This window comes from Rhinolophus sinicus, linkage group LG11 (assembly GCF_036562045.2).
Source record: "Rhinolophus sinicus isolate RSC01 linkage group LG11, ASM3656204v1, whole genome shotgun sequence".
NCBI lineage: Eukaryota > Metazoa > Chordata > Mammalia > Chiroptera > Rhinolophidae > Rhinolophus > Rhinolophus sinicus.
The window spans coordinates 4033901-4060189 of record NC_133760.1 but is presented as its reverse complement, the minus strand read 5'-3'; the positions used below and the strand labels follow the sequence as shown (position 1 = coordinate 4060189).

At 48.3% G+C, this 26289-nt stretch overlaps 1 protein-coding gene across 7 annotated transcripts; it reads right to left on the bottom strand.

The window, feature by feature from the left end:
- Positions 1-1544: 1544 nt before the first annotated feature.
- On the bottom strand, positions 1545-25244 carry ZNF274 (zinc finger protein 274). 7 transcript variants are annotated; one of them, XR_012490394.1, is made up of 9 exons: positions 24895-25244; positions 24422-24494; positions 23564-23690; positions 22723-22818; positions 7488-7970; positions 4503-4603; positions 3346-3472; positions 3044-3210; positions 1545-2877 (listed from the first exon to the last, which is right to left on the bottom strand). XR_012490394.1 is itself a non-coding variant. In XM_074315510.1 (8 exons), exons 2-8 carry the CDS (start codon positions 24452-24454, stop codon positions 3203-3205), a joined length of 975 nt encoding a protein of 324 aa, XP_074171611.1. In that variant the 5' UTR covers positions 24455-24494; positions 24895-25244; the 3' UTR covers positions 1545-3202. The 7 variants fall into 7 exon arrangements, 6 of the variants coding, with proteins under 6 accessions (XP_074171611.1, XP_074171608.1, XP_074171609.1 ...); XM_074315510.1 differs by having other exon boundaries at positions 1545-3210; XM_074315507.1 differs by lacking the exon at positions 3044-3210 and having other exon boundaries at positions 24895-25239.
- Between the last annotated feature and the right edge of the window lie 1045 nt (positions 25245-26289).

The following is a 26289-nucleotide window of genomic DNA, read 5'->3' as shown; positions in this document are numbered from 1 at the left end:
CTCTGATGGAAAACCAAAAAGGGAAGCTCTTTCTTGCTTTGAGGCTTTGTGGTATTTACAGAAGTACAGATGATTTAGTTGCTCATATCCACTGTTCCTGGGGTGATTCTAGAGTTAAACCAGGAAATGATCCTGTCATCAACCCTGAGAGGTAGGGACATCATGGAATACTGGGGCTTGGGGCTGGTTGTCTTGGGAGGGGGGGATGCTTATAGTGGGGAGATCAATTTGTTAATGGACACATGCAGCAAACATTTCTTGAGTGGAGCCAAGCCTAGGCTCTGCCCACATGGGGCTCATGACCTACCAGGGCTGGTGAACTAATTCCATCGGTAATGTGAGAGCCATGAGAGCTGCAAGGGGCTAAGTCAGGGTGAGGGATTAGGGTATGAGTAGGAGGGTTAGAGAGGGAATCCGAGAGTGAGTGTTCCAGCAACAAGACAGCCACATCAATTCTTTATGACTTCATCTCATGGAAGTTGCATGGAATGACTTAATGCTGATGTTATTGGTCAAAACAGTGACAAGCCCAGCCAGGTTTTAGGAAGGGAGAAATGGCAAAGCACTGGCCATGTTTGAAATTGCCACAGGTAGCAGTCAGCTCACCTCCTCCAGTGACCATCTTCTGGTAACAAATCAATGTGTGACATTTCAAGATTAAGTGACCTCGTTTGGGGACATGGTTGTGAACTTTACCAGCCAGTACTGGGCACCATGGTGAGGCCACTCCTCAAGAAAATGGACGGTCTCTACATCATCGGAACTTGGAGGAGCTGCTGATATTCCCCATGGAGAACTGAGCGCTCTCCCTAAGAAAGGCCCCCAACTTGTGTGTGGGAGAGCAGTGGCACCCTGGGTAAGGTCTTCAACCCCAGATGTTCTCATCCCTCAAAGCCACCAAACATGCCACTGTCAGGTTGTAGAAATGATTAAATGTGATCTAGCAGCCATGAGCCCTGTGCCAGAAGAGGCTGTGCAGGGCAGCACTCAACCAACATCTGTTGAACATTAAGTACTTCTGACCTAGAGATTTAGAAAATGTTTTGAAATGCTATGTAGAACTCAAGAACAAAGGTGGAGTTGTGGATTGGGTTGTAGGCTGTGTGACCTGGAGAATTTTAATGTGACCTCGTGAAACATGGGCATCAAATACATACTCTTGTACTGCCAATGTCTTGTTGCTTAACTTGGTGATGGACGTCCAGTTAGGGTCATTCCCTCCCTCGTAGGGGAAGTGGAATGTGAAACCAATGAACGTGCCCAGGAGGCTGCCATGCTTGCCTGGGGTTTCCAGCCCCCCAGACCTCAATCGTTCCTCCAGGTTCCCATTCCCTGCATCTAGCTATATCTTGGTGACACCATAAGGAACAGAATGACACACTCATCTTGAGTCACTTGGAATCTTGGGCCAGAGGCACTGCGGCCTTGCACAGAATCTACTAGAACTGGTCTGACAATCTCCATCCTTTTGACGTTGCTGATTTTAGGTATCAAAACAGTAATGAAAAGATATTTCATTAAATAGGTAGGAAAATACACACGGATTCTATGACAGAAATATATAGTTTATTTAATCCATCTCGTCTTTTAGTACTCATCCATACGCATAAATACTTTACCACAAATATAAGTGCACACACTTTTTGGTACCTGGCATTTTACACTTACATTATAAGCATTTTTCACTAATAATCACTTTTAATGACCAAATGAACAAATTATAACAGCAAATCAACTGCAAAATTAAATGTTTTTTCAACTGTCAATATTCATGAGCAACAGCTCCCCACCAGTTTTCTTATCTGTGTGGCAGGACAGTGTCCTTGGCAGTCCTTTGGTCTTGAGAACACCATCAGTCAGTGCTTCTTTTCACATTCAGTTCTGAATCACAACCGGGCCAGTTCGCGTTACGATGCAGGATTGGGTAGAAAAGGCAGTGAGTGTCTCTTCAACAAGCCTGAGGGCTGTGAGGTAGGTGTTTCTTCCTGTATTTCATCCCACTGTGTGTCTTCTGATGCCCTATGAGGTGCGAGCTCTGGGTGAAGGCCTTGCCACACTTATTACACATGTAGGGGCGCTCCCCAGTGTGGGTCCTCTGATGCCTGACGAGATGGGAGCTCTGGCGGAAGGCTTTTCTGCAGATCTGACACTGGTAAGGCTTGGCCCCCGTGTGAGTCCTCAGGTGCTGGGAGATGGCGGAGCGATCATTGAAAGTCCTCCCACACTCGTGACATTTAAATGGCCTCTCTCCTGTGTGAATTCTCTGGTGCTGTGTGAGGGAGGAGCTCTGAATGAATGCCTTTCCACAGTGGTGACATACGTAGGGCTTCTCTCCTGTGTGGATTTTTTTATGTACAGAAAAGTATCTCGGGTTCCGGAACGTTTTACCACAAGCACTGCATCGGCAAACTTGGCTCCCCTTGTGAATTCTTGTAAATGTAACCTGTTGGGTGCTCTGGCTGAGGGTTCTTGCACAGCCGCTGCTTTCCGTAGCTTTTTCCCCTTTGCAGCTCTTCTGATGACTTTTTACACGGGACTTGTGTGTCACCTTTTTAACTTGTGAGCCACGCTTTCGCAAGCGTTTTCTAGGGAGGGTTTTCTGGTGTAAAACATGACTTGTGTGAAGACCAGTGTTTGCCTGGGATTTGTGGCCTTCACAGTGCTGCTTCTGAGGGCGGGTTTTCCCCTGAGTCAGCCCTGCTTGTTTCGGTGCCATGTCCGGTACTTCCAGGGCCCCACCCTGCAAGATGTTTCCTGAGGTAGAGGACTGGGCATCGGCCCTTGAGAATTCTTCCATTTTTAGGTTGCAGGTTGGTTCTTCCTCAGGAATGTCAGACTTTGCAGTTACCTGTTTGCTTTCCAGTGTAGTCTCCCACCCTGGAAGAAACCAAAAGTTGTGGATTCCGTAGGGAGAAAACACTAAAGTGGGTTGATAGTATGATATAATTAACTATTCAAAAGTTGGACATTTTTTCCCCAAGTACAGTCATGCAACCTGGGGAGAGACTGAAAAGCAGCAAAACAATACAGGGAGGACACTGACACTGGTGATCACGGGCTGGGGCGAGGGCTGGGAGTGATGTCCGAGCTCTCCGAGTTCCTGCTCTCATGCACCCTCAGGGTGGACAGCAAATCAGTCCCTTTAGTGGAACTGAGGCTGCCTCTGTCCATGCAACCACTCCTCCAGGTCCACAGTGCTGGTTCAAGGCCCTGGATGGGAACACAACTCTTGAGGGCATGCTCAGTCCTCATGCTGAGCGCAGAGAAGACACAAAGCCTGACTCAGGGCCCCCAGGGTGCCCCTGTCCTAAAAGTGTGGAGTGGCTTGCGTGGGCAAGGCCTTACCCACGGAGACCAGGTGTCCAAAGGTCTCTAGCATCACGTCATGGTACTCGGTCCTTTGTGTTGGGTCCAGCAGCCCCCACTCTTCCCTGCTGAAATCCACAGCCACGTCCAAAAAGGTCACTGGTTCCTGCAATGTCACACATTGTGTGACCGCTCAGAAGGGTCAGGGAGTTGTCCAAGGGGACAGAAGACAGGCTGGTTAGGACATTCGGACAGCTTGTTGTGTTGGGGTACCTCTGCTTTGGAGGTGTGCTAGAAATACTGACTGGGGCCATTAGAGGTCCAATGGGGCTCTTCTCACAAAACAAGTCTGTGGCCCAGTCTGGAGAAAGAGTCCCTACTTCACTAAGAGCTGCAAGTGCCGCAGGCACACTGCCTCCACCCGACCCACACCAGTATCCAGCTCACCTTTCCACACAACTCCCCATAGGAGATGGCCCTCCTGGGCACAGCCCCGCTCCATGTGGTGCATCAGGAGCTGCTTGGGGGTGGGGCAGTCACCCAGGTGGCCATTATCAGTACTTTCTAAGGAGCTGACCAGGACTCCAGGAGGAAGAGGCCTTCCTACCGTCCTTTGCTTGGATCGGAGAGGTATTTTGCCCACAAGGGGCAGAGCCACAAGACGGGCTGGAGAGAGCATCCTCCCATTACCCAGGAACCCCTGATACAGCCTTGCCAGAAGAGCCAGTATATGCACTCCTATGCCTGAGCCAGTTGTAAACCACTTGCAGCAGAAGCAGCCCTGACTAGTGCCACATACATACCATGGCTTGGTCATACCGAGCCTCAACAGTCCTGTTTTGTCCATGCCCCAGCTCTGGGTTACTTTGAAGGAAATTCCAAACTCTCAGTAATAAACAGCTAAGTGTTCATTTCTGAAGGATGAGGGTCTCTCTCGTTCTAACAAGATCCAGATGGGCCTGCTTGCTCCTGGCTGAGGCTGCCCCACCTCCAAATGTCTGTAAACACCATCCTGCCTCCAGATTTCTGGAGTCCCAGTCACTGCCCTTTCTTGTCTTCTAATGACGCCACGTGGCTGGAGGGCAGGCCTGCCTTTCAGGCTCAGAAGTTCTGAAAGGCACGGCCCTAGTGGCCTGAGGGATAGGCCTACCTCACAGGGGATACTGTGATCAGAGAGGGTGACACTCCCCACTCACCTCAGACAGTGCCTTTGCTGGCCAGGAGGTCTCATTCTCCTCCTTTTCCTTCCATTGAGCTGTGGTCTCCAGAGAGCAGGTAGGGTCCTGGGCGGTCGACACTGGGAGCACATGTCAATATAAGGGATCGGCTGAATGTGATCAACACAAGGCCAGCCCACGTCTCGGATGCACAAGGCCTGCACACACATCTCATCCTGCTGTGGCCCCCTCTCCTCACAAGGCCAGCTGCTCCACACAGCCTATGCCTAAATCTCCACACCTGGAGAGCTGACACCCACAGGGTACAGGTGCCCCGACTGCTGAGAACCCTGGACCCCGTCAGTCCTTCCTGAGGCAGCCACCTCATCTTCACACTTGCCTCAGCAGCTGGTCTCATACCTCCTCAGAGGAAAAGACCCCATTTCTGGCCTCCAAGTCTACCCCCTCTCCTGTCACTATGGGGGGCAAGGTGGGACTTGCCCTGGCCTCCAGGACCAACCCCACTCTCCAGGTACACCCATCCTGATGTGAATTTTACCAAGTCTGCTCCACCTCAGCAAACAGCCTTTCCTGGCCTCGCCCTCTCAACCCCGGTTCTTTCATGTCCGAGTTTCCTCACATGTCCCCACATGGTCCATGGGCTTCTATAATGATGACTCCACCCTCACTATTAAGGGGCACATGATGTGACCCAGGCTGGCCCACCAGTCTGTTGCTTCCCCCCGGCCACAATGACTGCATCAAAGATGAACACGGGGCCAACGAGAGCCAAAGAGGCTTTGTAGGAACATTTAAGAGATTCCATGTGGGGACGTCCCACATGGAGACAGCCTGCCTGTGGGTGAAGCCAGCAGAGGCTGGCAGCAGTGGGACACAGAGAGGACCAGTCCTACAGACACTATTAGAGCCCCCAGGTCCAGCCATTCCTGAAGCTAGACCACTCTGGGACTTTCTCAATACATTCTCCTTGTCCCTTGGACCATTCTGTGCAAGGCTTTGTGGTAGTCACACCCAAGAGTTCTAGCTGACATGCTGACCACAAACGCAGGATTCTCAGGGTTCTCTGGAAGGCTTCTTCTTGTTGTCCTCTGTAATGCTGACTTAATTCACCCCCAAGATGTCACACACAGGATGGACTTACTTTCACGAGCTCAACAATGGTTTCCTTGGCACCTGTATTAGTTTCCTATTGTTGCTGTTAACAAACTTCCACAACAGAGGCACAAAATAACACAAATTTGCTATGTTATGGAGCTCAGAAGTCTGACACAAGCCTCACAGGGCTAAAAGCAAGATGTTAGCAGGACTACCATGCTTCCCCGAAAATAAGACCTAACCGGAAAATAATCCCTAGCATGATTTTTCAGGATGACATCCCCTGAACATAAGCCCTAATGCGTCTTTTGGAGCAAAAATATAAGACTTGGTCTTATTTTCAGGGCAACATGGTATGTTGCTTTCAAAGGCTCTAGGATATTCCTTGCCTTTTCTGTTTGTAGAGGCTGCCTGAGATACTTGGTTCATGGCCCTTTCCTTGCATCTCTCCTGCTTCTGTCATCATGTCACATCTAACTCTGACCTTCCTGCCTACCTCTTATAAGGACCGCTGTGTTGACAGTGGACCCATCCAAACAGCCCAGGAAACTCTCCCCATCTCAAGATCCTTAACTTAATCTCACCTGCAAAGTCCCTTTTGCCAAACGAAATGACATAGTCACAGTTCAAGGGATTAGACGTGGACACATTTGGGGGCCATTATCCTGCTGACAGAAGCACCCAGACTCTGCATGAGAATCAGACTACTCCTGTTGCTGCCTGCCCCGTCCCTGCAACACTTGCTTCTGCCTGAAGCCCTATTCTATCAATCTGCCCTGCACCTTCCCCCTCAATCACAAAAGTCAATCAATTATTCATTCACTGAAAAACATCTTCAGGGAACCCAGATGCTGGGTGGGCAGTGGAGATTAGCAAAGAAGTGTCTGCTCCATGGAACTCAGCCTCACAGAAATCAAGCCTCATGGAGTCTGACTTCCAAATGCATCCCATACTCGTACTTGCCCAGCCCCCACTGCTGCCACCCCTCTCAGGGGGTATGGTCACAGCTCTGGATGGCGCATTTACTTCTAGTCTTGCCCCTGTCCTTGGCCCACCATCCACAGCATGTTGCGATCCTGCCACCTGTCCCTAGAACTCGGACCAGTTCCCACTACTTTAGACTCTTATTTCTCAAGGTCCCTGCCAGCCATGCCGTCTGCTCCCTTCTAGTACAGACCTACCCAATTTCTCTGATTCTTGAATATACCATTGCCATCTTGGGCCTTACAGGTAATGCTTCCCCTGCTTGGCACATCCTTCCTGTTCCATCCTGAGCTCCACTCCACACCAGCTACTTGGCTTCCACGGGCCCCACTGCCAACACCCTTAAGTTCCTCTCAAACCCACCACTGTCTCATACACATTTGTCAAATTCCCGTCTTTCCTGCTAGACCGAAGATTTGTTGAGCTTATGAGTCCATGAATCCTGTGTGTCTCGGTCACCACTTTATCCACAGCCTTCACCGAGTGTGTACATTAGAAGGCATCCCAGAAATATGCCTGTGTGACTGAAGTCAGGGTTTCTATTGGCTCGTGGTGGCAAGAATCCCAAAGGGATGAAAATGAAGCACTTTATTCATTAGCTTCCATCAGAAGCCTGTGGATGGAGGGCTAAAGAATGCTGTTATCCGGCTCCAGCCAAGGGTTTCAGTGGTGCTGAGGTGGGGCCCAAGACCTTCCATTTCCACAAAGGGGTCCAGGGATGAAGCCACTCTCACAGCCCTTGATCTTGGGGCCATGGCAGGTATGCCAGCGTGGAAGAGTCTGAAGCTCTGATTCAGGAACACATGGGGGAGGCAGATGCCCTTGGCATAGATGTAGTGGCCGTAATAATCCCTTCTCCATCCATCCTCCATGATGACCCCACAGCAGTGACCCTCTACCCCCCCACCCTTCCACTGCACTCACCTTCCTCCTCAGATATCCAGGTCACATCCTCTACCAGGGCCACTGCCTCCTGGCAGTCTTCTGGGTGCTGTGACTCCACCCACACCCGCAGTTGTCCGGGCAGAGCGCCCAGGAACTGTTCCAGCACCAGCAGTTCCAGCATCTGCTCCTTGGAGCGCACCTCAGGTTGCAGCCACTGACGGCACAGTGCGCGCAGCCGGGCCAGCGCCTCACGGGGACCTGCTGCCTCCTCAAAGCGGAACCCCCGGAATTTCTGGCGAGCACCCTCGGGGTCAGTTGGATGCCTACCCTGCCGCTGAGTGGGCTCCCTGAGGACCTCTGGGCTCAGGCCCTCATCTTCAGAATAGAGGGCCCGGATCTGGGCATTCCGAGAACGTGCTACCTCCTGGTTCAGTGTGAGAACTTCAACAACCTTGATCTTCATCAGGGGATCCCCAGCAGGAAGAGGACCCAGCTGAGGGTCCAACGGAGCCTCAGGACACCCTGTAAGTCAAAAGAAGAGCAAGACAAGATGACCAACAAGCACAGGAAAGGATGCTCAACATCATTAGCCACCTCGGAATGCAAACCACCTCACATAACAGGACGTAAAGAATGTGAACTAGGAAGGCTATTGTCAAAGAGCGACAGTAACAACTGTTGGTGAAGATATGGAAAAGCTGGAACCCTCATACACTGCTGGTAGGAACACAGAATGCTGCACCACCTTGCAAAATAGTCCGGTAGTTCCTCAAAAAAGTTAAACATAGAGTTATGTTATGACCCAGGAATTCTACACCTAAGTATATATCCAAGAGAATTGAAAATATATGTCAACACAAAAACCATGTACAAGAATGTTCACAGAAGCATTATTTACAATAGCCAAAAAGGGGAAACAAATGTTCCTCCAATGATGAATAGATGAACAAAATGGGGTCTACCCACAGAACGGGGAATATTATTTGACAATAAGAAGGAACAAAATACTAACACATGCTACAGCATGGACGAACCTTGACACGACGCTCAGTGAAAGAAGTCAGACGCAAAGGCCATACATTGTATGACTCCATTTACATTAAATGTTTAAAATAGATACATAAGAGACAGAAAGTAAATTAGTGGATTTTCAGGAGATTTAGGAATTGAGGGGGTTGGGGGCTGATGACTAATAGATACGTGGTTTCTTTCTGGGGTGATGAAATGTTCTGAAATTAGATCGTAGTGATAATTGCACAACCTTATGAATATAGTAAAAGCACCAAATCATACACTTTCAAAGGGTGAACTTTACAGTATGTAAATTCTCAATACAGCAAGAAAAAAAAAAAAAACAAGAGGAAATAGGGGTTGAGAAGAGACCTGGTGTTGTATATGCCTGTGGCCAAGAGGGGAACAGAACCTGATCCTGCCTCCGTGGGGGCCAAGAATGAGACTGTCTGGGATAAGCAGGGGCTCTGGGTCCTGGCATAAAGTCCACAAGAACATCCACTAAACAGAAAAACTCCAGGATGACCCTAAATGCAAAGAAGAGTGCACTAAGCAATAGGAAATAAGAAAGCTCTCTACAGCTCCAAATATATTTCTCATACATATCAGATCTTCATCCACAGTTCCTGGCTCACAGCTCCCAGTGTCTTGTTTTGTTAATGAGGTGACTTTTAGGAAGCACCTAGGAATGGGGGCTGGTTGCCAGGAGACCCAACCAACTACATATTTAGAGGGTTGGAACTTTCAGTCCCCCCACTCACCACCTCCCAGGAAGGAAGAAGGGCTGGAGATTGAATCAGTTACTAATAGCCGGTGATTTTATCAATCATGCCTATATAAGAGGCCTGTATGAAAACCCCAGGGGATGGGCTTAGGAGAGCTTCCCAGTTGGTGAACACATGGAGATACCGGGAGAGTGGTGTGTCTGGAGAGGGCATGGAAATTACGTGCCTCTTCCCACATACATTGTTCTGTGTACCTCTTCATCTGTTTCTGATTTATATCCTTTTACAGTGATCTAGCCAAGTAACACGTTTCTCTGACCTATTCTAGCAAATTAATTGAACCCAAGGAGGGGGTGTGGGAACCTCTGATTTATACCCAGTGGGGCAGAAGTGCAGGTAACAATGTGGACTTACGAACGGTATTCTGAGTTGGAGGGGGTCATTGGAACCGCCAATCTATATCCAGCTGGCCAGAAGCACAGAGCCTGGGCCGGCATCTGAAGAATGTGTCTTGTAGGACTAAACGCTTAATCTGTGGAATTTGATGCCATCTCTGGGTAGATAGCGTCAGGATTGAGTTGAGACCTTGCTGGTGTCTGAAAATTGTTGGTGTGGGAAAACGCTCCCTGCCCTACTATGGAACTGGATCTGGGAACCTAGTTTACAACGTTAATAACAATGAATGCTGGTTTACTCCCAATTAGATTTATAGTTTTATAAAAACAGAAATGGCATGCTGATGTCAAAAGCAAATCTGCACTTTGACCCTTGCTGTTGTGAGTGTAAGTGGTTAGCACAACTCTACCTGCAAAGGAACTTACAGCATGAACTCAAAGCCTTTGCATCGAATGCCCTTGGACTTTCATCAAGTTCCACCCATGGTCAGGGAGCTATCTGGAGAGGAAGACAGATGTAGAGACACCTAGCCAATGAATATTCAGAGAGACAAAAGCCAGACCACATGACAATGGAACTCTGTCCCACAACCTCTGTGGCAACAAGCCCAAACGGTTGGCTAATGACTCCGTTTCTCTTTTTTGCCTCCAGCTCATAACCTCCAATTAGAACCTTCCTATTTTCACTATAAATCGCCCCATTCCCTGCCTGCCTTACAGTCTCTACCAAACACAAGGGATGGTGGCTGAACCCCTTGCTACAGCGGGCTCTGGGTGTCCTTATTTGGGTGGGGTTCATTTCCACAACACCCACTTCCTGAGTGAGCAACGTATGCACAAGGACGGAGCAACACTGGAAAACACAGGTAGTGTTAAAACACGGTTCAGGAAAACTGTGAAAGATTCCCACGTAAGCATTAAAAATTACACTGGTTTTAGTGACTGTTAATGACATAGTGAAGTTCCTGCCATGTGAAGTAAAAAAAACGCAGGGCAGGAAATCATTAGTGAGGAGCACCTGCGGCTGCGTTAAAAAAGAAAAAAAAATCAAGAGCAGCAGCCACCTGACCACAATACGCCCGTACGTGTTCCTCGGTGTCTGTATCCTCAAGCACCCGCTGGCTCTGCCGTGGCGCGATTTTCAAACGGCTCTGGGAAGCTGGGCGTTCAGAACCAAGTAGCTCACGGCTGCTCCCGCCCGCCAGACGAGAGCAACGCCCCGCCTCTGGCCGGCTCAGAAGTGCGTCACGCGCCCAGCGACGGCGTACTACAACTCCCAGGAGCCTCCGCAGCGCGGACTTCCGGCGCCGCACGTTGAGGCTTAGGGTGTGGTCCAGACCCAGCCTAGTGAATTGCTGAGCGCTGGGCACCAGCAGCCTCAGCGCCTGTCACCTCCCTAGAGGGCCCCCACCCCACCCTCCGCGATGGAGCAGGTGGAGCTTCCGCGCACACCTCCCGGAACTGCAAGTCCCTCCCTTTGGGCCATGCGAGGTGCGCGAGCGCGGTCATTTTCCCCTAAAGCAACGAGCACGGGAATACTAATGCATTTTCGCCCCGCTTCCCCTCCTAAATTCTACCCCGGTTCCCGCAGGGCTTCCTGTCTTCCTTCCTCCTCCGGATGTCCCCACAAACCTGGCCTGTTCGTGATTTCCGGTGTTAATCGTTGCACAGACTTAATAGGTGTTGGAAACCGCTGGCGCGCGCGGGAACAGACTTGGCTCGGGGTGAGGACTCGCCCAGCGCAGGGTGGGGCCGCCCCAGGTTGGCCTTGGGCGTACCGGCTTGCAAAACAGGTCCTGAGCTAAGTTAGTAATTCTCAGCCATCGTCAGTCATTCCGACGTTTAAAGTGTCCTTTTTTCTTGGTAAGAATTATTACAGGCGTTTGATCTCCCATTTCCAACCTGTTCCCCCCAAATAAGCTTTTGAATTAGTTAAATTTGGGGGCCTGCCCTTCCTAACTCAATTTTATCTGCTGCTATCTTTAGTATTTAATTCCCTTCCTGTCCTTAGGACTTCTGGGGTTCCCCCCCCCATCCAAATACTTGATTTGAAATCATAGTTCATTTATTCTTTCAATTAAAGTTTTTAAGGCTTGAAATTCACCCATCTCAGGTAACTCGGGAAGCCAGGAAAAGGAATTAACCGGAGTCCCAGACGCCTGACAAGTCCCCGGATATGAATATGGGGTTATGTGGGGGCTCCCCAGCGGCTCCGTGCTGGACCACAGGCACCATTTTGAGTAATAATCTTGCATGACACTTGAAAACAATCTTAGTTCTCTGTATTGCTTCACTGCTTTCTAATTTCTAAACTTTTTGTACTCCTTGGTTAATCAGAGGGGTTTTTATTTAGTGCTTTCTCCCTTCAAATAACTGTTGTTCTTTTTATTCTAGTCCACTCCCTCTACCCCACTCCATTTCTAATTTACTAATTTCTCCTTTAATCTTGATCATGTATTTAGTTCCTCCTCTTATCCTTGGGGACACCAAGGTGGTTTCTCAAAATCTTGAATGCTCAAAATGTTAACTCTTACTGTTTTAAGTCATATAGCCTTTCTGGGTTTGGATGTCAGTAACTGCCAATCGTTATGGTGCAGACAGCCCAGGGGAGCTGCAACACAGCTCTCCCTGCTGTAGCAGCTCTTTAGGGCAACACAGGTTCTGCAGTCATCATAACGCGCCTACTGGGTGCTGTGCAGTAAATGAAATGTGCCACGAGCCTGGAAGCTGGTGGGTAAAAGTCATTCTAGGCACCTCAGTCCTCTAAAAACTCATCCTTTGGACCATTCCAAGCCCTCTAAGGTAGAAAATGGAAGCCCGTAAGTTTACCCGCTGGCAGTTAGAACAGGATCCTCACGTCACTGGGGCATAGCTGTGATTCACTGACCCACTCACCTGCCTGGGCTGCATAATCCCTATTAGCTGCAGCTCCAAGTACAGACGCTCCTTGACTTAAAACCTCACAAACACATCGTAAATTGAAAATATCGTTAATTCAAAAATGCATTTCATTGATTTAACCTACTGAACATTAGAGCTTAGCCTAGCCTACCTTAAATGCTCAGAACACATTAGCCTACAGCTGGGCAGTTATCTTGAGTTTCATATCAAGAGTTATTGCCTTCCAATTCTTAGCAGAAGCAGGAGAGATGGGCATTTTGTAGGCATAATGGGATGTAAAAATACAAAGCAACACTTTGGAGAATCGGTTGCTTACCCTCGTGACCGCATGCCTGACTGGGAGCTGCAGCTCGCTGCCAATGCCCAGCATCAAGAAAGAGTATCATACCACCTATCACTAGCCCAGGAAAAGATCAAAATTATAAATTTGGAGTACAGTTTCGTACCATCATAAAGTCGAAACATTTAAGTTGCGGACCACCTATACTGGCTTTCAACTCACCTGCTGAATGACCCTGGGGGAATTTGGGCAATGTAGTTCACTCACCTGCAACTCCTTATTTCTCTAGTGTCTTGTTACACAAATTCAACTTTTGGACGAGGTTTCCTAACTCTGTGATTAGATACCTAAATGCCAGGTACAGCACCTAGTGAAGGCTGATAGGAGCTGCTGTTTCCTTCTCTCGTGTTCCTTCTCTCTGCTGCTTCTCTTGAGGCTAAGCTTAGTCTCCCTCGGTGCTCAAGAGTTTCCTAGTGAATGCTGATCGACTATCGAAGTATACTGGGGCTACCAGTCCACAAATGGTAACTACGACAACCTTTTAAGAACTTGTAGTGGGTAGCGTCAGGAGGAGTGCTTCCCTCAGCTCCCCCATCCTCTTTCCTCTTTGTCCAGAGTGCCCCCAGCTCTATACCCACCCTCCTCCTCTCCCCATCACTCACTCCTCAGCTCTGCTGGGCACCCTGATGCACTGCCTTCTAAGTGTCACCCCCACGGGACTGCTGAGGCTGTCAGCTGGGTCTTGTGCATCGGAAACCCCAAAGCCAGGCCCAGGCAAAGTCTTCAAATAAATAACAGTAGCTGTCATTTCATGGAGGGCTCCCCAGGACCTGAGCTTCACACTACCAGTTCCCGTAAGCAGCAGCATCCAACCTTTAGACAAAGACAATCCATGCTGGGAGAGGCTAGGAACCCTGCTAAGGCTACATCTGGGGGAACACAGCGGTTAGGATCCAAGCCCTGTTCTTTTATTCCTGTTACACCAAAGGCACCCATAGCAACCATCTTACATTCCCTCAGACATACCCAAGTCTCTCCCAGAGGTCTTTGCAACATCTTCACCTGGTTCCCCTTCCCCATTCAGCTCTCACCTCAGAGCTATCTTCCTGCCCAGATCTAAACTAGTTTTGTCCTCCCACGCCTCCCCACTTCCCCCAGGACATCCCATTTCATTTCTCTTCATAGCACTGATTGCCATCTCAAAGTATCTGGTTCATTAATTTACTTAGTCACCTCCACCTTCTCAGAGCAGCAGTGCCCAGTGGAACTTTCTTCATTGAAGGAAGTGTTCTACATCTGTCCAACTTAGTAGCCATTAGGTGCAGGTGACCAATGAACATTTGAAAGATGGCCAATTCGACTAAGAACTGAACAATGTTCACTTTAGTCAGTTTAAATTTAATCAGCCACACATGCTAGTGGCTGCTCTGGAATGAATGGGGACCCAATGACACAGGGGCCTTACCACACTGTTCACCAGTGACCCAGCCCTACAACAGTACTTGGCAGTTTGAAGCAGCATTTGTTCACTCAACACAGCTTGTAAGTGCCTTGAAGGAATTTCTGTCAAATTCCAGGAAATCTCACCAGCACTGTAATTGTGTCCATGTATGGGGGCAGAGCCCCAGAAAGCAGTTTCCAGGCTCTCGGCCTCACATAGAAAGGTGTTGGCTCAGGTAGTAAATGGCCATCAACTGTGATTGGATGGCGATCAGCTGTGGCTAGTTGGCCGTCAGCTGTAACCAGTGAGCCATTGGCCACTAATATAACTGCTGTGGCTACGCTAGCAGAAAAATGGGGGCTAGCAAGAAGATGGTGGCTGAGCTAGCAAGAGCGGATTGCAGAGAGGCGGATGCTGCCAGAGAATAGTGATATGACTCCCCTACTTATGGCTCCGTGGGTGTTCCTTGTTGGCCTCACCATGTCCTGTGTTCTCTTGTGGGGAGCGGGAGCAGAGACCCCCGCCGGACGCCCCCATGACAAATGGCGCAGCGAGCAGGGTCTCCCGCACGACACATGGTATAGTCGGCATGATGTGGTGCTGGCCAAGGCTGTCCGAAGGGCGGTGGAGCAGTTTGTGTGTATGAACACTCAGTCTCAGGAAGACTAGGAGGAGCAGCTGCTGGAGAGATGGAGCCCCGTGGAGAGGTGGAAAGATGTGGCCGGTTCCCCAACCAGCACAGGCTGGAGAAAGCAAAGGTCGTTGTGGCCCTGTGGGCTGGGAAGTGCTTGCTGAGGCAGTCTGGATGCAGGACTTGTAGTCCCAGAAGGAAAGGCTTGCTGAGTCCTCCATGGGCGATGAGGGTGAGGTCAAGGTCGTCCCTCATCCCCAGGACAGCCCTGACGAATGACTATGGACTATGGGGAATTGCCTTCCATCCCTAATTTAATGGACAGCTTGACTGTTTGTTTGGGAACATACCACCATGTGGTGGAACTGGTGGATGTTTGCTTTTGTGTCTTGACCGGCCACCATTGAGAATATGTAAGCACCTTGACTGTGAGCTGCTGTTGTTCCAGCACAGTGCCCTGAGAGCCCTGGCTAAGTCCAGGAAGTCTGGCTGTGCCCAGAGAGAGGCAGTGCCCTGAGTGCCCTGGCTGAGCCCAGAGAAAGTGGCAGTGACCTGAGACCCCTGGCTGAGCCTAGGAAGTCTGGCTGTGCCCAGAGAGAGTGGCGGTGCCCTGAGAAGCCTCGCTGTGTCCGGGGAGACTGGTGGTACTCTAAGAAGCCCAGTAAGTCTGGCTGTGCCCAGGACTGGTGGTGCCCTGAGAAACCCTGGCTGTGCCCAGAGAGCCTGGCTGTGTCCAGGATATTGCATTCACCTCCAGGCTCCTCGCACAGGGCCCCTTGCGGAAGACGCTTGTCGCGTAGATTGTGAGGCGAGAGCCTGTAGGGGTGGAGTGTGGGGGCAGAGCCCCAGAAAGCAGTTTCCAGGCTCTCGGCCTCACATAGAAAGGTGTTGGCTCAGGTAGTAAATGGCCATCAGCTGTGGCTAGTTGGCCGTCAGCTGTAACCAGTGAGCCATTGGCCACTAATATAACTGCTGTGGCTACGCTAGCAGAAAAATGGGGGCTAGCAAGAAGATGGTGGCTGAGCTAACAAGAGTGGATTGCAGAGGCGGATGCCACCAGAATATAGTGATATGACTCCCCTACTTATGGCTCCGTGGGTGTTCCTTGTTGGCCTCACCATGTCCTGCGTTCTCTTGTGGGGAGCGGGAGCAGAGACCCCGCCGGACGCCCCCCCATGACACCATGTATAAATTATTATGGGAGGGTTGCTGCTGCTCGAGTTCCCATCTACCTGGCAGCCTGAGCAGTGGCAGGGAGTGCAGGCCACCAGGTAAGACACCGAGTTTACACCCCCACCTGCTCCTTTCCAGACGGGCCAGGTTAGGGACTTGAATTCCTGCTTCCACAGGTAAAATGGCTCCAGCAGCAATAAAATGGCTGGGATGACTGTAGGACTTAAACAAGGGACTTCACATACTTCTAGACTTTGTAAGTTCTCAAAAGAAGTCAATACTTACACTTATACAAGTGTTCCATGTCCCACTAACTTGTAATAGAGCTGCTCATTCCTTAATAATTTACTCTTAGGTACCATTTCAAGAGTATTAGTAACAAAATCTTCCGTCTGTGTCAAATACTATTTCAGAAGATTAGTATTTTAAGGTTGCACTTATGAGGTACAAGTACTTCCTTTTCAATATTTTTCTCATTTTGTGCTTTGGTGAGAACAATGCTATGTATACTTTGCGGAAAAAAAACCTGTAAACATGCCAGCCTGTGTTCTGCTATCACTGAACTGTTCATGTTCCATGGAAACTTACCTTCTAACAAGCTGGAAAATATTCACTGCCCAGGTCCGTACTGAGATGCATCTGACTACTTTGTTCTAAAAAATTTAATTTTGACACTTTTCCAGAGATCTTTCTATCTTATTGTTAATTCCTAGACTCAATGAGTAATTACTGTGCACCTATGCTGTGTCAAGAACTGGTGACACAGCAGGAGGGAGATAGCTGTTTCCATTTTATGAACAGTTGGGGGCAGCACCTCTAAAAATGGAAAGTCACCTTTCGACCCAGTTTCCTTCTCAGTTGGCAATCACAGTCTATCAGTTTCTACATTCTCCGTCATAACCAATTGACATTCATATTTGTTTGTGTGTATATTTTTAAGGAAAACTGCTATGTGCATCTCTATATATGTAAGATATATGTTAAAAGATAAACACATGTTGGAGATTGTTTCACATAGTACGGAGAGCTGGCTCATTCTTTGTAACAGTTGTGCCAAGTACTGTAATGAAAACAACTATGTGTGTTGGTAAATATTTGTTTAGAGTCTTCCCCCCCAACCCCATGTAGATTTCTAGCTTGCCTCTATTTTATTAGCTTCAGGTATACAAAACATAATGATTAGACATTTACATCCCTCAAAAAGTATAACCCCACCAAGTCTACCACACCTCTTATTTCTATTTAATCAAAATTAGTTTTGCATTTTTCTATCCAGAAAAAATGGGCTCTTGGATTATTTTTCCCCCCTCCATTTGTTTCATTTATTCCTGCTCTGATCTTATCATTGTTCCTTTTTCCTTAGGACTTTTGGAGGTTCCCCCCCCCCCAAAGAATGCTTGAGTCAAATGATTATTATTAGTTCATTTGTTTTCCTTCCTATTCAATAGTTAAGGCATTTCAGGCATTGAAATTACCCTAGGTACTACATCTGCATACCAGGGAGCGTGGTCCCAAGATAGATGGATCAAGATTACATGGCTCCTAGAGAACAACTGTGTGGGTGGAAGGTGACAGCAAACATAAAATGTTTTTGAATAAAGACTGCACAGTATGTGACCACACTGTGCTAGGCTGGATTCCTGCTAAAGCATGTTTGATAGTCACTCAAGATTCTAAACTCTTGGCCTAGTCCTCAAGAATGTGAGCCTCTCAAAGTTTTTTGCAGCACTATCTCAAGATTTCCCTTTATTATCCCTTACTCACATTTCAAAGCCTGGCCTTGTCTTCAGAGTCTCTTTGAAGATGCCCTCTTCTCTCGCAATTTCTTCAACCACTTATTCACTCAAGTTTCCTGAGCTAGAGATTCAGTCATTGTCTTAGCAACTGGGGACATACTTGGGAAACTGAAATAAGGATGCTTGCTGTCACTCATGTGATTTCACATGTTCAGGTCAGATAACAAAATAAATTGGAAAAGAATACGGCCTATTTTACTCTATTTGTGTACTTATGTGATCTAAGTTTTACGTAGTTTGCCTTATGACTTATCTGATGTAAGAACAGGATCAAACATTCCATTTTTATTCAAAGAGGTTCTCTCCAGTGTAAAATTTTTTTTTGTTATTGTCATTTCTGTCAAATAAGGTAAGAGCTAAGGCTAATGATTTGCCTGCATAGCTTATATTGAGAGTCTGCTTTCATATGAGTCCTCTGATGCTGAGCACACTGAGGACTCCTACTGAAGGGCTTCATGACCGTGGGTTGTGACTCCTGAAGCCTTCCTAACACTGATTACATTCAGGGGCTCTCCAGTATGACTTGTGATGCTGAGTAAGAGAGCTATCCATGACACCTTTTCATGGCAGTCACATTCCCATGGTTTCAGAGTTCTCAGATACAATAATTTGGTGTAAGAACTTTTCCAAAGTCAACAACTGGAACATTTTTGATCCAGTATGAATTCTTCCAAGTCAGATTGAATCAGGCCAGAAGCCTTTTCTACTATGATCAGATTCCAGGGATTTCATCCTTGTTTTGAGTTCTCATGTTGAAACACTCATGAAAAGGACTTCTTCCATTCCAGATTTTTGCATGTTAGTCTCCTGTGTGATCCCTCTCTTAAAGAGAGCCAAGCTGAGCTGAAAACAGGATTTCTCACACTAAAAACATTCAGTCTTGTTCTTGAATGAACTATCCTTTCTTTGTACAAATTGATTGATTTCCTATTCCCCATGTTTGCTTTCCTATTCCCCATGTGAGTCCTCTCTCAGGCTACATAAAGGATGGAATCTAGAGGAGGATTTCCTTCTCTTCCTCCCAACAGAATTATCTCCTTCTTGTATGTTATTTTTTTTCTACTAATGTTGGTACTACTTTGAGAGTTGCCATGGTCATAGTTGTTGGGCTCAATTAAGCTCCTGCTTAATTTCTTGACAGGCTTTCCTACAATCATGACCTTCAAAATACTGTCTTCACGCCATTGCTATCCTAATGATTAAATAGATTATGTCTCAAGTTTTCTACCTGAACCACATGTATGGAAGTACTTTCCTGAAAGAACACTAAGTGATGGCTGAAGATTTGAGTGCTGTCAAGCATTTCTCCACATTCCTTATCTTCACAGCATCCTTCCAAATCAGTGCCTTCTTAAAGATGAATGCCATCTGTCTTAAGCGTTTACCCAGTTTCCTTTACTTCAGCTAATGCCAATGCTGCTGCTGTCACTATCATGGAGAGCCGAAGAGGCATGCAAACTGAGTTGTGTCAGAAACGCCCTGCTTTCCATTCAGCCCCAGTTCTCCGCCTGAAGCAGAGGCACAGCCACTCCAGTATGGGAAGAGAGACCATTGCAGGAGATGGCTGTCTCATGTAACACTCAAGCATACCATTCCAAATGCCTATGATTGCTGAGGTCCAGACAAGTGCATTCAGCTGGCTCCACAGCCTCTGCTCAGATGTTCCTTAGTCCCCTCTCATTCCTCATTAACAGAACAGGTCAGGACATGGGACAATCCCAATCTCCTGAATCTAGGTGGAAGTTATTAAGTTCTTTGTACTATTCATGTAAGTCTTTGCAAAATTATTTCAACATAACAAATAAAACAAAACCTCTATTTCCACCCTTCAAAAACTATGCCTTTGCCAGACTCCTCCATGTAACTCCCTAACACCAGAAATTCAGGGTTAGTAATTTTTCTTATTGCATTTTTAAAATGAGATATTGATACATAGAAAAAGAATTTATGTAGTAAATATGTAACAGTCACAGGAAATGCCTGGAAGCCTTCACCTCTTAGAGATTGTTGGCAGCTTTCTCTCTTTTGCCCTCTTGGTCAATAACTCACCTAGTCCCACTGAATCCACCTTTGAGTGGGGAGAAGTCTGCTACCACTCCCTCAGGTCAGGTATCATCACCTCTTCCCATTACCATGCCCGCTGCCTGCTTTCATCTGTGCCCTACCAGTGTTCTTTTTTCACAAGCACCCAGAATGAGCTGTGAAAAGCCACACCACACACCTGCTCAATGAAAATCAACTCCCCTTACGGTGGAAGCCCTATGTCCTCTTCCAAACTTAAGTTGCATACACCTCAGTGACCTCGTCCCCACCCACTGGGTGACTTTCTGTGCCCTGAATATGCTAAGCTTGTTCCATTCTCAGTCACACCAAACAATGTCTCCGTGCCTGGAAAATCTCTTCACCACCACGTTCACACATCTGCAGACTTCTTTTTCTTCAGGAATTGTTTTCAATCTCACCCCTGCAGTGTCCCCTGACCACATCATCTTGAGACATTTGCCACTGCTCCTGCTTTACACTACGCTCTTTTCCTTATCAGTGCTTGCCCCTACTTATCTGTGTTTAGACGGGAACAACAATGTAGCTTTCTGTCGGAGGTTGCCATCTATCAGACTACAAAGTCTACAGTGGCAGTGATTATGCTGGGTCTCTGGTTTACTACCAGCTTAATATAATGCATGGAACAAGAGACCATCCACAGAGATCTTCAAGGTTATTGAGGCACAAAAGAATGGAAGGCATGGAGGGAATACATCACACAAAGGACTCTGTGTGACAGAGCATAGATGAATCAGGCACCTGTCACCTCAGGCCTGTAAGAGTGTCCTGATAAACCTCCATGCACATGGTCTCATTCTGGAGCACCACCCTTGAATCTCCTGTCACCTGTCAAGTCAGCTCTCCCAAGATGTGCAAAACCACAGGCACCCAATGTCCCCATGGCAGCTACATTCAGGAAACTACTAGATCGTCCAGAAGTGCATGGCCAGAAGGTTTGCCCCCACAGGACATGGGACTTAAACTCCAGGGAGGATGAGACACACACCTGCCACAGCCAGAGGCATAAAGACTGGAAGGGACATTAAGAGGCTGGATCAAGGGAAGCAACCACACGGAAGAGAAACCATGGTAGGCAGGTGCAAAGCACTTGTGTTGCTGGAGACCTTCCAAGTGAGGCAGAGTTCAGTGACCTGTGCTAATGGTTTGAAGGGAGGTTTTCAACGTAGGGAATGAAAGGGATGAATTTGAATATGGAAAAAAACAGAAAGCATTAATGCTGAGCCATCAACTTGAAACATGAAGTCCAGAAAAAGAGTAAAAGAGTACGGGGACTGCAATCTATGTAGTGATGAACAGGAGAAGGTCGGCACCAAAGACGGGGTCAGGTTTAGGTTTCACAGCTGCATGCTACCATAAGCAGGTGATCCCAGTGCCACTTGCATTAAAGCACAAAGAACAAAGGTGAGGGAAAGCATCCAAAGTTTTGGAAGTACCAGCTGTGGTGAATGCATTCACGTGATTGCCCAAAAGTAGTAACAAAAAAATGCATACAATTGCCTCCTCCTTTATTCTTGCTATAAAATGAGGATACTGAGGACATTATGGAAAGATTTTGCAGCATGGCGGGTTCATCTGGAACAAGGCTGCAAGCCTATAAGAAGGATTAACCTAAGCAGTAACAGCAGCTACAAGAGCTGAACAATCCTTGCGAGGCTGGACACAGCAGTGGGGCAAGCACACCCCTTTGTGCCCTTGTGCCAAAACTTTACCAGACAGACCAATTGTGCATCAAGGAATTTCTAAACCCAATCAAACGTAATACGTATTCTAACAAGGATTTTTCTCAATGAACCCTGACAAACTGAGGCTAAGTATTCATCTGGCAAACTAGGTGGTTTACAACAGCTAGGAATATACACTTTTTAATAGTGAAAGGAACTACCATTTATCCAAATTTGTTAGAAAGCTACAGTAACTACAGCAATATGGGGTTTACTCTGAGACAGAGATCAAGGGAGGGGCCAAGTGGGAGGCCTGCACTTGATGATGGCTGAGGGAATTCAGTCCACGATCAAGACGTATTTCTAATAAGTGGAAGAACCTAGTCAGAAATGGGTTGACAGAACTTGTGCCCCACACCATATACATGAAGAAACACCAAATAAATGGAACAGCTAAACAGAAAACAAAAGAATACTACAATATAAGAGTATTTGTACAATCTGCTAATATATGATACAAAATCTAGAATAGGAATTAAGACAGGAATTTTAAATTCCTGAAATCATAAAACTTTATGGAGACTAAATAAAGATTAAAAAATAAATGCTGGTCTGGGATATTTGCAATATTAACATCCATAACATATATAGAATATATGAACTCACAAAAGAAAAAATGCAAATGGTCCATCATAAACTTATGAAAATATGTGTAATTATGTAAAAAAGTGAACTAAACTGACTTGTGATGGGGTTACAAACTGATAAACTCATCGTAAGTTGAAAATGTTAAGTTGAAAATGCATTTAATACACCTAACCTACCAACCATCATCATTGCTTAGCCTAGCAGACCTTAAACATGCTCAGAACACTTACATTAATTAGCCTACAGCTGGGCAAAATCATCTCACACAAAGCCTACTTGATAACAAAGTGTTGATATCTCATGTAATTTGTTGAATACTGTACTGAAAGGGAAAAACAGAATGGTTGCATGGGTACTAATTTTGTACCACTGTAAAGTTGAAACATTGTGAAGTTGGGGAAGTCTGTATTTATATACATGTAAAAAAAAAAAAAAGTCTGGCTAGAGACACTAGTTACTGGTGATTACACAAGGGGAGGGCAGTAGACAATGAGTGGAGCAAAGTGAGGGAGCCCCTATTGCCAACCTGCCACTGGCAATACGTTCACCTGAAAAGGTGTCTTGAAGAATTCCTCTCTCCACCGACCAGAGCTCTTCCTCCTCCTCTAACTGAGACACCACATCTGGCTTGGAAAGCTGATGTTCTGCCCAAGGGAAAAGAGACAGGGCTTTGGGGGGTCTGTGTTCGGGAAGAAATGCTTTCCTGCTGCGGCACATGCTGTCCCCTCCTAGGGCATTACTTCTGGTCTAGGGCATCCCCTTTGTCAGCTGCTTGCTTTCCTGGACTCCCTTGCTGGTAAAGGTGGCAGTGGGACCCAGTTCTGTCCAGTAAGACTCAAAGGGAAAGTCTGTCAGTGGGAGCCTTAGGGCTTTTTCTTTCTTGTTCTTTCACAGCTGTGAAAAGAACATTAGCCAGGGCTGTACCGTCCAGATTCCTTTCTGCTTTTAACATGGACGTGATACTGGATGCTGGGTGCCACAATAACACAGGTACTAATTTAAGAATGGAAAAGTTCACACTAACCACAGACAGATGGAATGGATCAGGGTCTATGATGACACTCCTGAGCCGTCGGACAAACAGCAGGTCCTCTGGAATTCTTGTTACAAAAACAGTAAGCATCCACTACTACCGCTGAAAACACCCCTGGCAGATCCACCTCCCTCGTATTCAAAGCCTCTGGGGATGGACTAGGTTAAGCTTTAGAAGTTGTATGTGAAGTTGCCCTTTTCCCATTGGTACAAAGTAAAGCCCTTTCTCGCAAGCGTCAGGGCCTTGACACTTGCACTCTGATCCCTGCAGCCCAAGCCCAAGCAGACACATACTTCAGTGGCACCACATTCGTGCTGCAAAGCGCAGCTCTTTATTGACATAGAGGCCAGCCTTACCCACTGAGACCAGGTTCCTGTAGTTCTCCAGCATCACCTCCCTGTACAGGGACTTGTGTTCAAGGTCCAGCAGTCCCCACTCTTCCGGGGTAAAACCCAGGGTCACATCTTCAAAGGTCACTGGTTCCTAAAACCCACAGGTTGCTGTTCAGCCAAGGCCCGTCCTCAACCACGCTGACAAGAGTGGGAAGCTGACTGAGCACACGAAGGCACAGTCTACAAGATGACCTGAGAGCATTCCAAGTGTCCCATCCTGTGTTCCTCCATTTGTCTGAACTTTAGCAAACCCAAGCTTGACCCTATCAGGCTACAAAAAGGAGGACACCACGAGGCTAAAGAAGGTTCTTCATTTTCTGAAAATTTCTCTATTTCTTATTAACCTGGGGATTCCAACACTGATGTCAGTGTGTATGCCTCCCACTAAGGGATTTGGTGAGCGGATTCAAACCCAAACCCTCATCCCCCTACCCACGCAGCTTCTACTTCCTGCACCTGTCAAGGATCCATCCTCCTTTTCTCCTAGTGACTGAGCTCATGTCACCTTCAGCTTTGATGCCAGAGTAACTGCTGAAATCTAAATATACCTCTGATCCCTGCTTAGCTCCGTCAATGCCTCCCCCCAGTTTGAAAGTTAGAACCCTACATAATCTGACCTCTACAATAACCACTTCCTTGGAAAGCTAAGCAACCTACGTTCCTCCGTCCATCAGGGTCTCTTAATGCCCAGCCAGTCCCTCTGCTTACCCCGAGGTGCCCTGAGGCCTGGGGGCTTCTCAGGGAGAGTCCTACCCCCTGGCGGCCACCCCCGCCCCCAGATCCAGAGGAACACTCAGAAACTCAAAAGAAGCCTCTACTCACACGGAACCAGGCCGCCGGAAGCCCGGAAGCCATACCTTCCTCCTCGACGTGTCTCGTGGGGGTGGGCAGAGTCCTGAGAAGATTGAATTTGGGAGGTGGGAGAGGCGTGAGGGCTACGCCGAAACGCCCCCTCTTTTGCCCTGAAGCGTCCCCATCAACTGAGAATGTCAAGTCCATCCCCACCTCGGAAAACGCCCTGATTGCGTTGTCTCCACCTACTCCCAGACACCTGGAGGGCAGGAGACCCCCGCCCATCTTCATCACCGAGAGGGAGTCGACTCCCGTCCTCGGTCCGCACACGCCCGGGAGGATCGGCCAGCCCCAAGCCTACGTCCACGCCAGGAGGGAGATGTCTTCCCCCTGGGCCCCTAGTTCCCGACCACACCTCCCCTTCTGACCCCTCGACTGGAGGACAGCAGGCAATGCCTGCTCCGCACAGCCCCCGACGGGCGCGAGTTTCGCGCCGCACTCACCCGCGCGCAGCGTACAATGGCGCCCGTAGGCCGGGGGCGAAATGCGTCACCGCGCCGGCCCGGACTACAATTCCCAGACACCCCCGTGGTGTGCCGCGCCGGGCCGCTCCTAGGCAGCGGCCATCTTGTCAGGCCAGCTACGGGTGGCAGGCGAAGCTAGCGCGGACAGCAAAAGAGCCCTCGCCTCCGCGGTGCAGCTAGTCAGGCGGAGCCCTCAGGTGGAACACTCCATGTTGCAGGGGCCCAACACCTCCGTGGGCGGCGACTCAGGCCGGGAGACAGTCGTGACCAGCAGGGAGGGCGTCCCCCAATGGGGCAAACCGGAAGTTGGAGAAAGGGAAAGAGCGGGCAGAAGGGCGGGCTGGAACTGCTGAGTGGATTAAGAGTTAATTGGAGGGGCGGGACTGATTATTACATCCTTGGGGGAAGAAGGGCGGGCAGGGCCGGAAGTGTGTGTGTGTGTGTGTGTGTGTGTGTGTGTGTGTGTGTGGCAACTGCTACTCTTCTTTTTTATCATAGTTTTTTGTTTTGTTTTGTTTTAGATTTTATTGGGGAAGGGGAACAGGACTTCATTGGGGAACAGTGTGTACTTCCAGGACTTTTTTCCAAGTCAAGTTGTTGTCCTTTCAGTCTTAGTTGTGGAGGGCGCAGCTCAGCTCCAGGTCCAGTTGCTGTTTTCTAGTTGAAGGGGGCAGAGCCCACCATCCCTTGCGGAACTCCAGGAATTGAACTGACAACCTTGTGGTTGAGAGCCTGCTGGCCCATGTGGGAACCCGTCTGCCTTCGGAGTTAGGAGCAAGGAGCTCTAACCGCAAGAGCCACCGGGCCGGCCCCCCAACTGCTACACTTAACTCAGTGTAGAGGAGGTAGGAGCGGGAACATGGAGGGCTGGCCGACTATGGGAGATGGAGTTAAGGTCCACCAAGTTCCTGGGATTGGAGCAGGAGTGGGCGCGGCTAACATCTCTCAAGTTCCTCGAAGAGTGAGTGACAGGATAGACATAAGTGTGTGGGTGGTGGTGCTAAAAGTGCAATTATACTGTCGTGCGGGGCGTCCGGTGGGGTCTCTGGTCCCGCTCCCTACATAACGCAGGATATGGTGAGGCCAAAAAGGAACACCCACGGAGCCATAGGTATGGGAGTCATACCACTATATTCTTTCTGGCGGCACTATACTCTCACTGGAGGCTGGATCCACACTGTCCGCAAACCGCCATCCACGCTTGCCAGCCCAGCCGCCATCTTCGTGCTAGCCCCCATCCTTCTCTCTCCTCTCCTCTCCTCCATATCCGCAGCAGTTATATTGGCGGCTAATTGGCTAACTGGCTACAGCTGACGGCCAATCAGCCACAGCTGACGGCCATCTACTACCCGAGCCAGCACTCCTCCACGTGAG

Coding starts and splice junctions, on each gene's coding strand:
- ZNF274 (XM_019711578.2), bottom strand. CDS start 24,682: ATGAAGATGGGCGGGGGTCTCCTGCCCTCCAGGTGTCTGGGAGTAGGT. Junction 23,691..24,421: donor TTCCGGCGGCCTGGTTCCGT/GTGAGTAGAGGC, acceptor TGTGGGTTTTAG/GAACCAGTGACCTTTGAAGA. Junction 2,878..3,345: donor TGGACACCTGGTCTCCGTGG/GTAAGGCCTTGC, acceptor GGTTTCTTCCAG/GGTGGGAGACTACACTGGAA.